General features: G+C 34.6%; 2 protein-coding genes across 2 annotated transcripts; one reads left to right on the top strand and one right to left on the bottom strand.

Moving 5' to 3' along the window:
• Window positions 1-1,683: 1,683 nt before the first annotated feature.
• On the top strand, window positions 1,684-3,386 carry LOC108988388 (UPF0481 protein At3g47200-like). The gene has a single exon (XM_018961636.2). The coding sequence runs from the start codon at window positions 1,748-1,750 to the stop codon at window positions 3,299-3,301; it is 1,554 nt and encodes a 517-aa protein (XP_018817181.1). The 5' UTR covers window positions 1,684-1,747; the 3' UTR covers window positions 3,302-3,386.
• A 7,605-nt stretch (window positions 3,387-10,991) lies between these two features.
• LOC118347927 (uncharacterized mitochondrial protein AtMg00820-like) lies at window positions 10,992-11,420 on the bottom strand. The gene has a single exon (XM_035688273.1). It carries the CDS (start codon window positions 11,418-11,420, stop codon window positions 10,992-10,994), a length of 429 nt encoding a protein of 142 aa, XP_035544166.1.
• Between the last annotated feature and the right edge of the window lie 462 nt (window positions 11,421-11,882).

The following is an 11,882-nucleotide window of genomic DNA, read 5'->3' as shown; positions in this document are numbered from 1 at the left end:
GCCGAGAATACAAGATCTCTTATGCATATATATAGTTGGCAAAAAATCCATATTCCTTCGATGAATATTAGTTAAAATTGTTGAGTATTGCATGCATGAAGCTGGGTGGCAATTTGTGTTTGAGGTCGGGTCATTTCAAGTCATATATATATGAACATTTGAATATATGGTTCAATCCAAACTTGACCTATTAAATTAAATGTATCAAACTTTTAAATTTTAACGGATCATGTCATGTCACTCGTTTTGACTCGTTTAATAATTAATTAGAAATAAATCAATACGACATAACTTATTTCAACCCGTTTTATATAAATATGTTAAACTAATGTGCATAATCCATTTGAATATAATTTCACATGAAAATTAAAATTTATATTTATTAATAGTCACAATATCTAAAAGAAAACCAATAAGACTACATGAATAACAAAAAATATCAATATTTTTAAAATTTTATCCTATAATAAAATTAATATTACAGACTACACAATAATAAATATGAGCATAAGTCTAAAATTATAATCTAATAAAAATATAAACATATTAAAAAAATATCAATAATTAAACATAAGTAGATTGATCGGTTATTAATTCGTTTATTAATCGTCTCTTTAACATTGTTCTATTAATTTCGTGTCGCACATGCTGCAACCCCTAGGTCAAGCAAGAATGGCATAATATATCGTTAACTTTTACTTAAATTATTCGAAGCGCGCACTTTTGCAATAGTATATGTGCTGGATTGATGATACCGCAATAAACTCCCAAGTGAACGACAGTAATAATTGTATCCCAAAAAAAAAAAAACAAAAGTGTAATACCAAACTTGCTGTGTTAACAAACATCTTTTTATTATTATTATATCTAAATGTAAGGCTATGAGTAGCCAGTGGCGGACCCACGTTGTAGTAAGGTGGGCCTGGGGAGTGGGGGCTGGGCCGGCTGGCCTCCCCTCAAAACTTTTTGAAATCATAAAATATTTTTAAATTTTATACATAATTCTATAAATATAAAAAAAAAATCATCTAAAAAAATTTATAATCTCTATATACTCTAAATTTTTTTAAAATTTCACTATACTTAAAAATATCGCTCTCCAATTTTCTTTAGTTAGTCCCAAAATTTTATTTAATTTCTATATATTATCTATTTTTAAGGATGTGGCTTCTCTAAAATTAAAATTAAAATTAAGTTTAAGATAAATAATGAACTTGTTGATATGATCTTAAAGTATTTTGTTATACAATATTAAATTTCTTAATATAAAATTTAAAGTGAAAATAAAAAAGAATTATTTGATACTTCTGGATCATATTCTAATTTCTTGTCATGACAGTATTATATAAAAGATAAAAGAAATTCCATAAGTACTGTCGTATCGTACTGTAACATGTGATGCACGTACGATGACAGGTGGTGCCATGATAGGGATGCTAACCAGCTATCTAGCAATCAATAAATAAATAAATCAAGGGGAATTAATTAAGCTTTAAGCTGCATGTAAAGGCAGTCTGGATTGCAATCGATTTCTCGAACTTATGATTAGATGCCATATGCATGCAAATACTAAAATTGATAGTTTTGAAAATACAGTACTGTGAAAAGGGGTTAAGCGTAATTTTATTTTTGTCCTCAGCTTAGTATAAAATGCTTCATTACCTGAACATTAATGGTACCAATAATATCTAGCAAATATCTCACTTGCTTGGGTGCACCTACAGAGCTACTCTCACAAACACACGCCATGGCCGGAACCAAGGAGCATGTGATATCCGTGGAGACGTTGCTGTCGAAAAAGGTCGGTGTTGTCGGAACCGAAGCTGGTGAAACAAGCAGGGGCCGTGACATTTCCTGCGGCCTGCAGAGGCGGGTCATTGAAGTTATTGAACACGGAGATCATGAGGAAGCCTGCGAGCTGAAAAAAAAGAGGTTTGAGAAACTGAGGGAAGCAATAGATCATCCCAATGGATCAGGTCAAAAGGCTACACCAAAAATACAAAAGGTTCCGCTGTTGCTGCATGATCACACTCATTTCGACAAATATTTTAAGCCAAGGATTGTAGCACTCGGTCCTATCCATCATGATACGGAAAAGTATCGGCCAGCAGAGGGGTACAAGCTTAGAATGGCGAACTACTTCGTCCAAGACAGTGGTACAAAGGATGAGATTTTGTACGACATTGTTGAGAAGAACATCGAGCAACTGAGGAAGTGCTTCGACGAGGAGGTGACCAAGAAGTATGATGATCAGGCCCTGGCCTGGATGCTGTTTGTGGACGGGTGTGCAATATTGCAGTCCATCCATTGGGCTGTTAGCAAACCATGCAAAGATTGGAAAATGAAATATGATCTGATGGCCTTTGGGGAACAGGATTTATTCCTGTTGGAGAACCAACTTCCTTACCAACTCCTTGAGGATTTGATGAATTCCAGCGCAAAGGGAGATGAATTGAGGAAATCGATTAACAGCTTCATGATGAAATCACAGACGCAGGGTACGGCGTCGCCGAGCGAGAAGGAAATTAGGCCGATCCATCTTCTCGATCTCCTCCGGACGAGAATCATAGGCAAGCCGGCCGAAAGTACTGATCCTGGCTCCATTAACGCTGGCAAAGAAAAAGAAAGGCCTATCCAAGCACTTCTCGGTCTCCTCCGGGAATGTCTCCTACGCAAAAGGCATAGGGACGACCAAAACCTGGAAAGAACGCAGTCGTATCGCAACGTGGTGGAGCTTAAAGCAGCAGGAATCCATGTGAAGCCGCCCAGCCCCAGGAAAACACATCATGGTTCCTTGACATCAATAACTTTTGATGAAGGACTCAAGTCCTACCTCCGGCTTTCTCCAATAATGGTCGATGACTCAACGGGGCCCAAGTTCTTGAATTTGATAGCCTACGAGATGTGTCCGGATTTCTACAATGAGTTCGAGATCACCTCTTACATATCATTCCTGGATTCACTCATTGATAACACCAACGACGTAATGGAGTTGAGGAATGCGGGCGTACTCCAGAACCACCTCGGCAGCGACAAAGAAGTGGCTCTACTCTTCAATGAGATTGGCACCGACTTGGTTCCTGACCCCCAAGCATATGCCGCTGTCAAAGTTGCTATTCAGAGTCACTACGATACTCGGTGGAAGAACTGGATTGCTGAAGCCCTTCACGAACATTTCAGAAGCCCCTGGACGTTTCTGGCTTTTTCGGCCGCCATAATAGTACTCAGCCTAACTTTCATACAGACTTGGTTCGCATTCAAAGAAGACAGAGGTAATTCCCGACCCCGAGTTCGGCGCTAGTCGCGAGTTCAGAGTACCATGCATGGATGAATATAATTTTTATGATAATTTGGAGAGACATAAATAAAATTGATAGATCTTATCATTTAAATCTACATGCAAGAATATCTACGTATTATATTTGTTTCTCTTTAAATTATAAATATATTTTAAAAAAATTTATAAAGTCCGAGTTCACGTATATAGCTGTTATGAATTAAATCCTGCAACGACCATGCGTGTCGTTTGCACAGTGCAGTACCGTCTTGAAATCTAAAATAATTCGCTACGAATGATTAAGTCCCATGCACACAGGCATGGGCTTGATATATTATGGATGTAATCATTAGATTTATTAAAGATAATATAATAAGAGTACTCTTCCTTGTCTATTAATTAGTATGTTTAACTAAGATCTCATTTGTTTATGTAGATTAGATGAGAAGATATGACATGATATGAGATGAGATGAAATGTGATGAGATGTAATGATTGAGATTAAAATTAAAAGTTGAATAAAATATTATTATAATATATATTTTTAATATTATTTTTATTTTAAAATTTGAAAAAATTAAATTATTTACTTTATTTTGTGTAAAATTTTAAAAAAATTATAATAATTAGATAAAATGATCAGATAAAATAAGAATAATTATAAAAATAAACGAGATCTAAATGTTATCCGTGATCCCAAACAAGTTACTTTTTGTGTGCCCAAAAAGGATCATTTGATGCATGAGCTAACACGAAAATTAAAATAGCTTAATTTGGTCTGAAGGCCGATAAATAGAGTGAGTAATGCTATGTACAAATATTAAATATTCAAGTCTCATAGTCTCATATAAGTTTTTTTTTTTTTTTGGTAAAAACTTGGGTCATACTAATAAAAAAATAATTTTTTTTACACTTTTTTTAAGTAGAGTATACTTTTTTTACAATGACTTATATGGAGCTTATACAAATCATGCACTTCTCTTACTTTATATATAGGATAGTGCTATTTATATGCCACCCAAGTTTGCTGACTTGGTGTGCCCCTAGTGCAAATTGTATTTTTTTTTTTTTTTGTGCTTTTTATTTCAAATATTTTTTAAACATGTTTAAATATTTTTAAAAAATAAAAAAATACCAATACACTAATCTTAATTATTAGGTAAAAAAAATATTAAAATATAAAATAAAATATATGAACAGTCAAATTAAGAGAACAAACTCAAGGAGCATAATATCATTTTCATTATATATATATATATATATATCCCGCTAGTCTACCCTTTGAAAATGAAAAATAATCAAGTCATGTATGTGCATTTAAAAAATAAATAAAAATTGATAATGAGAAGTTCTTATATATGTCGGATTTTCACTAAATGCCAGTAGGGTGTACAGCCGAACCAAAAATTGTACGGATCGGTTTTGATACCATAAATTGTGGATCAAAGAAATTGGTTTAATTTCGAGGTCTATAAATTTTAGATTAGACTGGACTGAACTATATATATATTTAAAATATCTTTAATAATTTAATATATTATTTTTATATAATAATCATATAAGTTAATGATTAATTTTCTTATAATTTATTATAATGAATCATATAAAATATTAAATAATACATGCTATCAATTAATAATAAATTATAAATACTGTGATAATTTATATTATTATATGTACGTAAATAGTTAATACATTATACATTCATGCATATTCTATTATTTACTCTTAATTAAACTAATCAGGTAATTTTTTTCTTAAATACCTAAGTTGCAAGCAAGCATGAAAAACTATGTACAATGAAATTATTTGATATTCATTAACCATATATAAAATGTATGACATTATTAATAATTATGCATACTAAAGAGTAAAGTCTAAATTAGTAAGTAGTAACTATCAGCATCATAAATATAATTATAGTGAAATATTTTTTTAATGAGTTAATTATATAATACATATTAATAATTCACTTAATTTTAATTTTAGTAATTTAAATAATTTTTTATTAATTTATTTGAAAAGAAATAAAACAAAATAAAAAATAATAATTTGGCCGAACCGACCAAATCGATAGCTAACGATCTGGTTCGGTATCTATGGGTGTTCGGTCTGGTCCAATCAAGAAAAATAATGGACTGAAAATTTCGATTCATCACTAAACCGGACCAATTTACACCCCGGTGTAAAGTCTAATATTTTTTCTACTCTATCTGGACTGATGATAATATAAGTTCTCGGTATCAATTCGTTCTTCCCTCGTTCGAATCCGAATTTAGAAGTATTAGAGGTTCTTTATTATTAGGATAATGATAAGGTTAATACCCTCTTACTACCCATTTACTATTCCTTTTGTATTTGATTTTTGAAAATAAAAAAAAAAAATTATTTTCCTTAATGGTTAAGGAAGTGACTATTAGTAAAATTATAAATTTTTTTAATTTTTTCTTAATGATTAAGGATTTTAAAAAAATACTTAAAATAAAAAATAAAAAACTTTAAATATATTATAAATAATAAATAAATAGTAAGGGGATAGTAACTCTATTATTACCCTTATTATTATAAGAAATAATTAAATAAATAGAGACAAATCCGACACCTTTGGCCCCAAAGATCGAGCCGCCATTGCAAAGAATAATTGGGCCCTTCTTACAAAAACAAAAAGCATACTTATTAGATATCAACTCTGCAGTTATATATATATAAATATATAATATATGTATATATGATATGTGTTTTAAATGAAATTATTTATATAAAATTATATCACTTTTATAAATTATTTTATAAAAATATCTCACATTTAAAATACATTGTGTACGTAAATGGTTACGAAAAGAATTGTGGACATGGTCTTGCTATAAGCACGGATCAAACCTGGAATATTATTGGTGCATGGATCAGAGCAATATTTTTTTCGCACTGATTATACAACAATGAATGAACAGTAAAATTTGTTACCATGTATTCATGCTCCAAATGTTTGTTCCAATATTTCTTGTCGATTTTCCAGCGACTCCAAAATGTTATATGCATGCACAAATGATATAACATGCTGCGGATAGCACGGGGGATCTCATTGATCTGACATTATATTTATTCTTCCGCATTCGATCGGAGTCACGTTTTTCCAGTAGAGGTAGTCTACTATTTACACTGCTGATATCTAACATCCTACTCCGATCGGGAGTTACAGTGTCAGCCACTGAGCGGAGGTTGCCACAGTTGGAGCTCCCTAACAAGATCACATTCAGCAAGAGCAAGGGCCACTTGCGAAAGACTGCACCAGAACAGCCTAGTGATCCTCCCACAGATCCAGCTTCTAGTTGTGCTGCCGCTGTTGAGAGACAGCCTCCTGGGGCTACTTTAGATCAGGTACGAGCTCTATTTGTGGAGTTCGTTGAGCCCATCATGGAGAAGTTTAGGGATCTGGAAGAATGTTGCAAGAGGATGTTAATCTACTAAGGAATCAATAATTATGATCGTTTTAGTTATTATTTTACTTTTTTATATTGTATTGAACATTATATATTTGAGATGTAATTAATGTATGGTTTTTATTTCTCGTGTTTATTACTTTGTTTATTTTTTTCATTTTACTTGTCGTTCATGATAATATAAAAAATGATATTATCTTTAAAGTTATATTTATATAAATTTAATATAAAAGAAATCAATATAAAGTTTTGAAGTTAATTACATAAAAGTAATTTATAAATTTATAAATATTTTAACTCACCGCTAATCATAATATATAATATATACACATTTTTATATTTTGAAAATGATAACAAATTAATGGAAAAAATATTTATTACTTTAATGGAAAAATATATGCACAAATCCATACTAATAAAAAAAATTAATTGAATCTCTATCTGTTCGAACAAAAAAATTTAAGTTCGAACGATTGTTAACTTCTCCCGGAAAAAATAAATTAATTTCCTACCAATATTATTATTCGAAGAGATTATATACTGTTCGAACGGATATTAATTCCATGTTCGAATCTATTTTGTTCCGTTCGAACGGTTTCCCTTTTTTGAGACGATTTTGTTCGTCACAAAATATCTTGTTCGAATGGATATTTTTTCGTTCGAATGAATTTAGTAGCTCAGACATTTTTTAAGACGAAAGGTAAATTTCATCTCCAAAAATGACTTTTTGGGACGAAATTGATTTCATCCCTAAAATTCAAATTTCTTGTAGTGATATATTTTGTTATGGAAGCATTCCGTATTCCTGCAAGCGGCCTCAATGACCTGTATCAAAAAAATATAAAAGAGCTTGAGATGACATGATCAAACACTTCCGATGTCTAAACTAGGAAGAGGATGCAGAGTATAGTAATCAAAAGAGGGATTCAAAGTTACCTCTAAAGTGTGCTTAATTTTGCCCCATATATATAGAGTGAAGGTTTAATAGATATAACTTACTGAACAACTTGATTGGCCTCTTTGATCTTGGTGAGATTACGGGCTTGTTAGCATTTAAAATTTGCCATCGTATCAAGAGGTAGCACTGTTCATCTAGGCCGGGTTTTTCTCCGACCTAATTTGGATTCCGGTTCCAGGATCTGGCCCAGATCAAGACGGATTTGAAATCCAGATTGCAAAACCCGAACCAACACGGTCAGAGTACAGGTTGTGACCCAGGTATCAGATTTAAACCCGGTACCCGGGTCTTTTTTTAAAAAAAACGTTGGTAAACCTCCCCACTTACGTCTCTCTCTCTCTCTCTCTAGTCTCTCGCTCTCTCTCTCTCTCTCTCGTTGCGTTGCGGCAAAAGCATAAACTCTAGGTCCCTAGCAGCTGCCATTGTGACATCGTCGCCGCATCTCCTTTGTCATCGTCGCATCTCTGTCGCCGTCGACCTTTGCCTCTAGATTGTTGTTCCGGTTAACCCCCCCGACTCACCTCTCTCTCTCTCTCTCTCTCTCTCTCTCTCTCTCTCTCTCTCTCTCTCTCTCTCTCACTCTCACTCATTCCTTGTAACTATGTTTCTGTGTGTGAGTACAAACTATGTTTCTGTGTGTGAGTACAAGGTCATTGGGTTTGTGAACTATTTACCGTTGAGATGGGTCGTGCGGTGGTGGATGGATGCTTTGACCATGTGTTTGTTGGTGGTCGTGTGGTTTTTGGAATATTGTTTTTTTTTTAATCTATATTGGATATCGACTTGTTTTTAGATTCGTTGATTCTCTATTTGAATGAATATGTTTGATTGTTGGGAAAGTTGAAGGAAAAAAACTTAAATTTGTTTACTTCGACCTTTTCACTCTTTGTATGTACTCATTCATGCCCTGTTTGAGTCCAAGAAAATTTCCATAAACACCACAATTTAAGTCCATAATTAATGAAGTAAAGGCTTTTATTTAAAATTTTAAAAAAAATGGTACAGCTCCGAATCTGGATTTTCGGATTTCAAAAATTCCGAATCCATCCAGATTTCGACCTAGGTCTGATCCGAACCAATCAATTCGGATTCTGGCCCAAATTTAAAATCTGGATTTCAGTCTGGATATATTCAAATTGAAATCCGGGTGAACACCCATATCAGGAGGAGTTGATATCATCCTAGGTAAGTAATCTTGGCAATTATCTTGTTCGGATATGTTCGTATTAACCCTTTTTCATTTCCTTATTAATTCGTTATTAACAATGGTCAGACTGGAGTTCTACCACAGCATGTCTATCAGTTATAAATTATAATAGCCTCCTTGACTCTTCGTTAGATGGATCTGCGATCTCGGGTCCATGGGCCTTTAAGGTGAGGGAATTTGGCCGACTCCGAAGAGAGGATATTTGTAATTGTTTATTCCGCAAATTCCCTATTACATGGATGTTCTTTTCCACATTTCCTTTTTTTACTTTCTCGTGCATCTATAAAAATATTACAAAATATATAACACATCATGCTATTTTGGTTCTTCATGCTTTCTCAACTAAAAAATAAAATAATAAAAATCTTTTAACAGTTAGATTAATATATGAGCATCAAACTTTATCAATACAAGCTCTACTTCTTAGTTTTTATTTTATTCGAATAAAACAGATTATGAAAATACAAAAATTATCTATTTTATGATCTCCCTGAGAGAATATTAATCCAATATTCTTATATATATATATATATATATATATTTCATGTCAATAAACGAAAACCAATAATTACATGCATGCAGGGCTGTTATTGGTATATATATTATTATTCGGATATGGGTGTAACAACACCAAACGGAAAAGAGTTTTTGGAATTCTATTCATTTCACTCAATATATTTACAGTGCGAGAGGTCTGTATATTTATAGACCTGAGTACAGCTAAGAAAAGGAAAGGAATCTTTAAAGAATTACAATTCTGTTACACTAGATGCCAAAAGGGTAACAGAGTGCGAGGTCATAGTGAAATTCCTGAAGCTTCTGTTGAGGTGGGTTCTTCCAAGTCAGTGTCCAGCTCATTTGTCGAGTCATTTTGCTTGAGTGATTTACTTGTGTTGACATGCCCCCTCGAGTCCATTGGGGGTTCACATACAGTGAGACTCGTTCTAAGTGTAGTAAATTTGTCTGCTACTAGGGGTTTTGTGAAGATGTCAGCCAATTGATCATTGCTATTGCAAAAAGAGACTTGAAGTGTTTTCGCAGCAACTCTATCTCTCACAAAATGAAAATCAATATCCATGTATTTTGTGCATGAATGGTACACAGGATTGGCTGTGAGATACATTGCCCCTAGGTTGTCACACCATAACACAGGGGGACTAGCCAAAGAAAAACCAAGTTCCTTGATTAGAGTCTGCAACCAGATTAACTCAGCAGTAGTATTTGCTAAGGACTAATATTCAGCTTCAGTGCTAGACCTGGCCACCGTTTGTTGTTTGCGAGAACTCCAAAAGAAATGATGTGGCGACCTAGAAAGATGCAGAAACCCCCGGTTGAACGTCGATCATCTGGGCAGCCAGCCCAGTCAGCGTCTGAGTACGCATGAAGTGAGAGATTGGAGGTGTATGGGAAGAAGATTCCATGGTTGATGGAGTGTTTGAGGTATCTTAGGATGCGTTTGACTGCTGTCCAATGGGTAAGCTTAGGTTCATGCATGAATTGACAGACCTTGTTGACTGAGAATGATATATCTGGTCTGGTAAGAGAAAGGTACTGCAAGCTTCCAACCACACTTCGAAATAAGGTGACATTGTCAAAGGTTGGAGAGTCAAATTTGGACAATTTGGTGGAGGCAGACATTGGAGAGGAGATGGGATTGGCAGCCAACATGTTGGTTTTGGTTAAAATGTCAGTGATGTATTTCGTTTGTGACATTAAAACTCCATCAGGCATGTATTTGAGTTCTAAACCAAGAAAATATGAAAGTTGGCCCAAGTCAGTGATTGGGAAGGCTTGTCCAAGTGCATTTACCAGGGTGTCAACAACATTAGATGATGAGGAAGTAATAACCATGTTATCGACATACACTAAGACAAAGATACAGAGGCTATTTTTATGGAAAGTGAATAAAGATGGGTCGCCTTGAGATGCCGAAAATCCATAGCTGAGAAGCCAAGAGCACAGTTTGGCAAACCACACACATGGGGATTTTTTGAGCCCTTAAAGAGCTTTGTTAAGTTTACAAACAAAATCAGGTCTACTTGAATCGGTGAATCTGGAAGGTTGTTGCATGAAGACAGTCTCTGTAAGCTTGCCATGGAGAAAGGTGTTCTAGATGTCGATTTGTCGTAGTGACCATCGATGAGAAATGGCGATGGAAAGAACAAGTCTGATGGTGGATGGCTTGACAACTAGGCTAAACGTCTCCGTGTAGTCAATTCTTGGTTGTTGGTGAAACCCCTTTGCGACGAGCCTGGCCTTTCGCCTTTCAATGGAGCCGTCTGCGCATAACTTGGTCTTAAAGACCCATTTGCAACCAATCAAATTAGAAGCACAAGAAGGTGGAACGAGAGTCCACGTATTAGTGTTAACAAGTGCATCAAACTCACGGGACATGGCTTGACGCCATTCAAGAAACTTTGAAGCTAAGGTGAAAGAAGAGGGTTCATCCGGAACTGTTGCAGTGGAGATGAAACAGCATCGAGGTGGAAAGGGTACGGTGCCATCAGTAAATTGATGAGGTTTAGATGAGTTAGTCATGGATCGGGTTATTATTTGAGGACAAGGAGGGAGTAAAGGAGCTTGGGGTTGATCGGATGAAGTGCCAGACGGAACATGTTGAGTGGAGGAAGAAGAAGAAGAACTTTCTGGAGTGTTTGAGTTAGAAAGAATGGGATTGGGTTGAATAGCCAAAGAAGAGGGATCACTTGAGTTGGGTTGGGAGGCAGGGAGATTGATTCGGCCTTGAGAAGGACCTGGGCTGAGTATGGAGTTTGGGAAAATTGGTAAAGAGACAGTGGGTGTATTAGGCTGAGTGGGTGGAGTGCAGGAGGCCATTTGTTTTGAGTATGGAAAAATATCTTCAACAAAGGTCACGTCTCGAGAGATATATAATTTGTGTTTTTTTATGTCAAGACATTTATATCCTTTATGTGAAGGGTTGTAACCAAGGAAGATACAAGGAGTGGATCGGTAGTCTAGTTTGTGATGATTGTAGGGTCT

The sequence above is a fragment of the Juglans regia genome, chromosome 3 (assembly GCF_001411555.2).
Source record: "Juglans regia cultivar Chandler chromosome 3, Walnut 2.0, whole genome shotgun sequence".
Lineage (NCBI taxonomy): Eukaryota > Viridiplantae > Streptophyta > Magnoliopsida > Fagales > Juglandaceae > Juglans > Juglans regia.
This window is presented reverse-complemented; position numbering and strand designations above follow the sequence as displayed.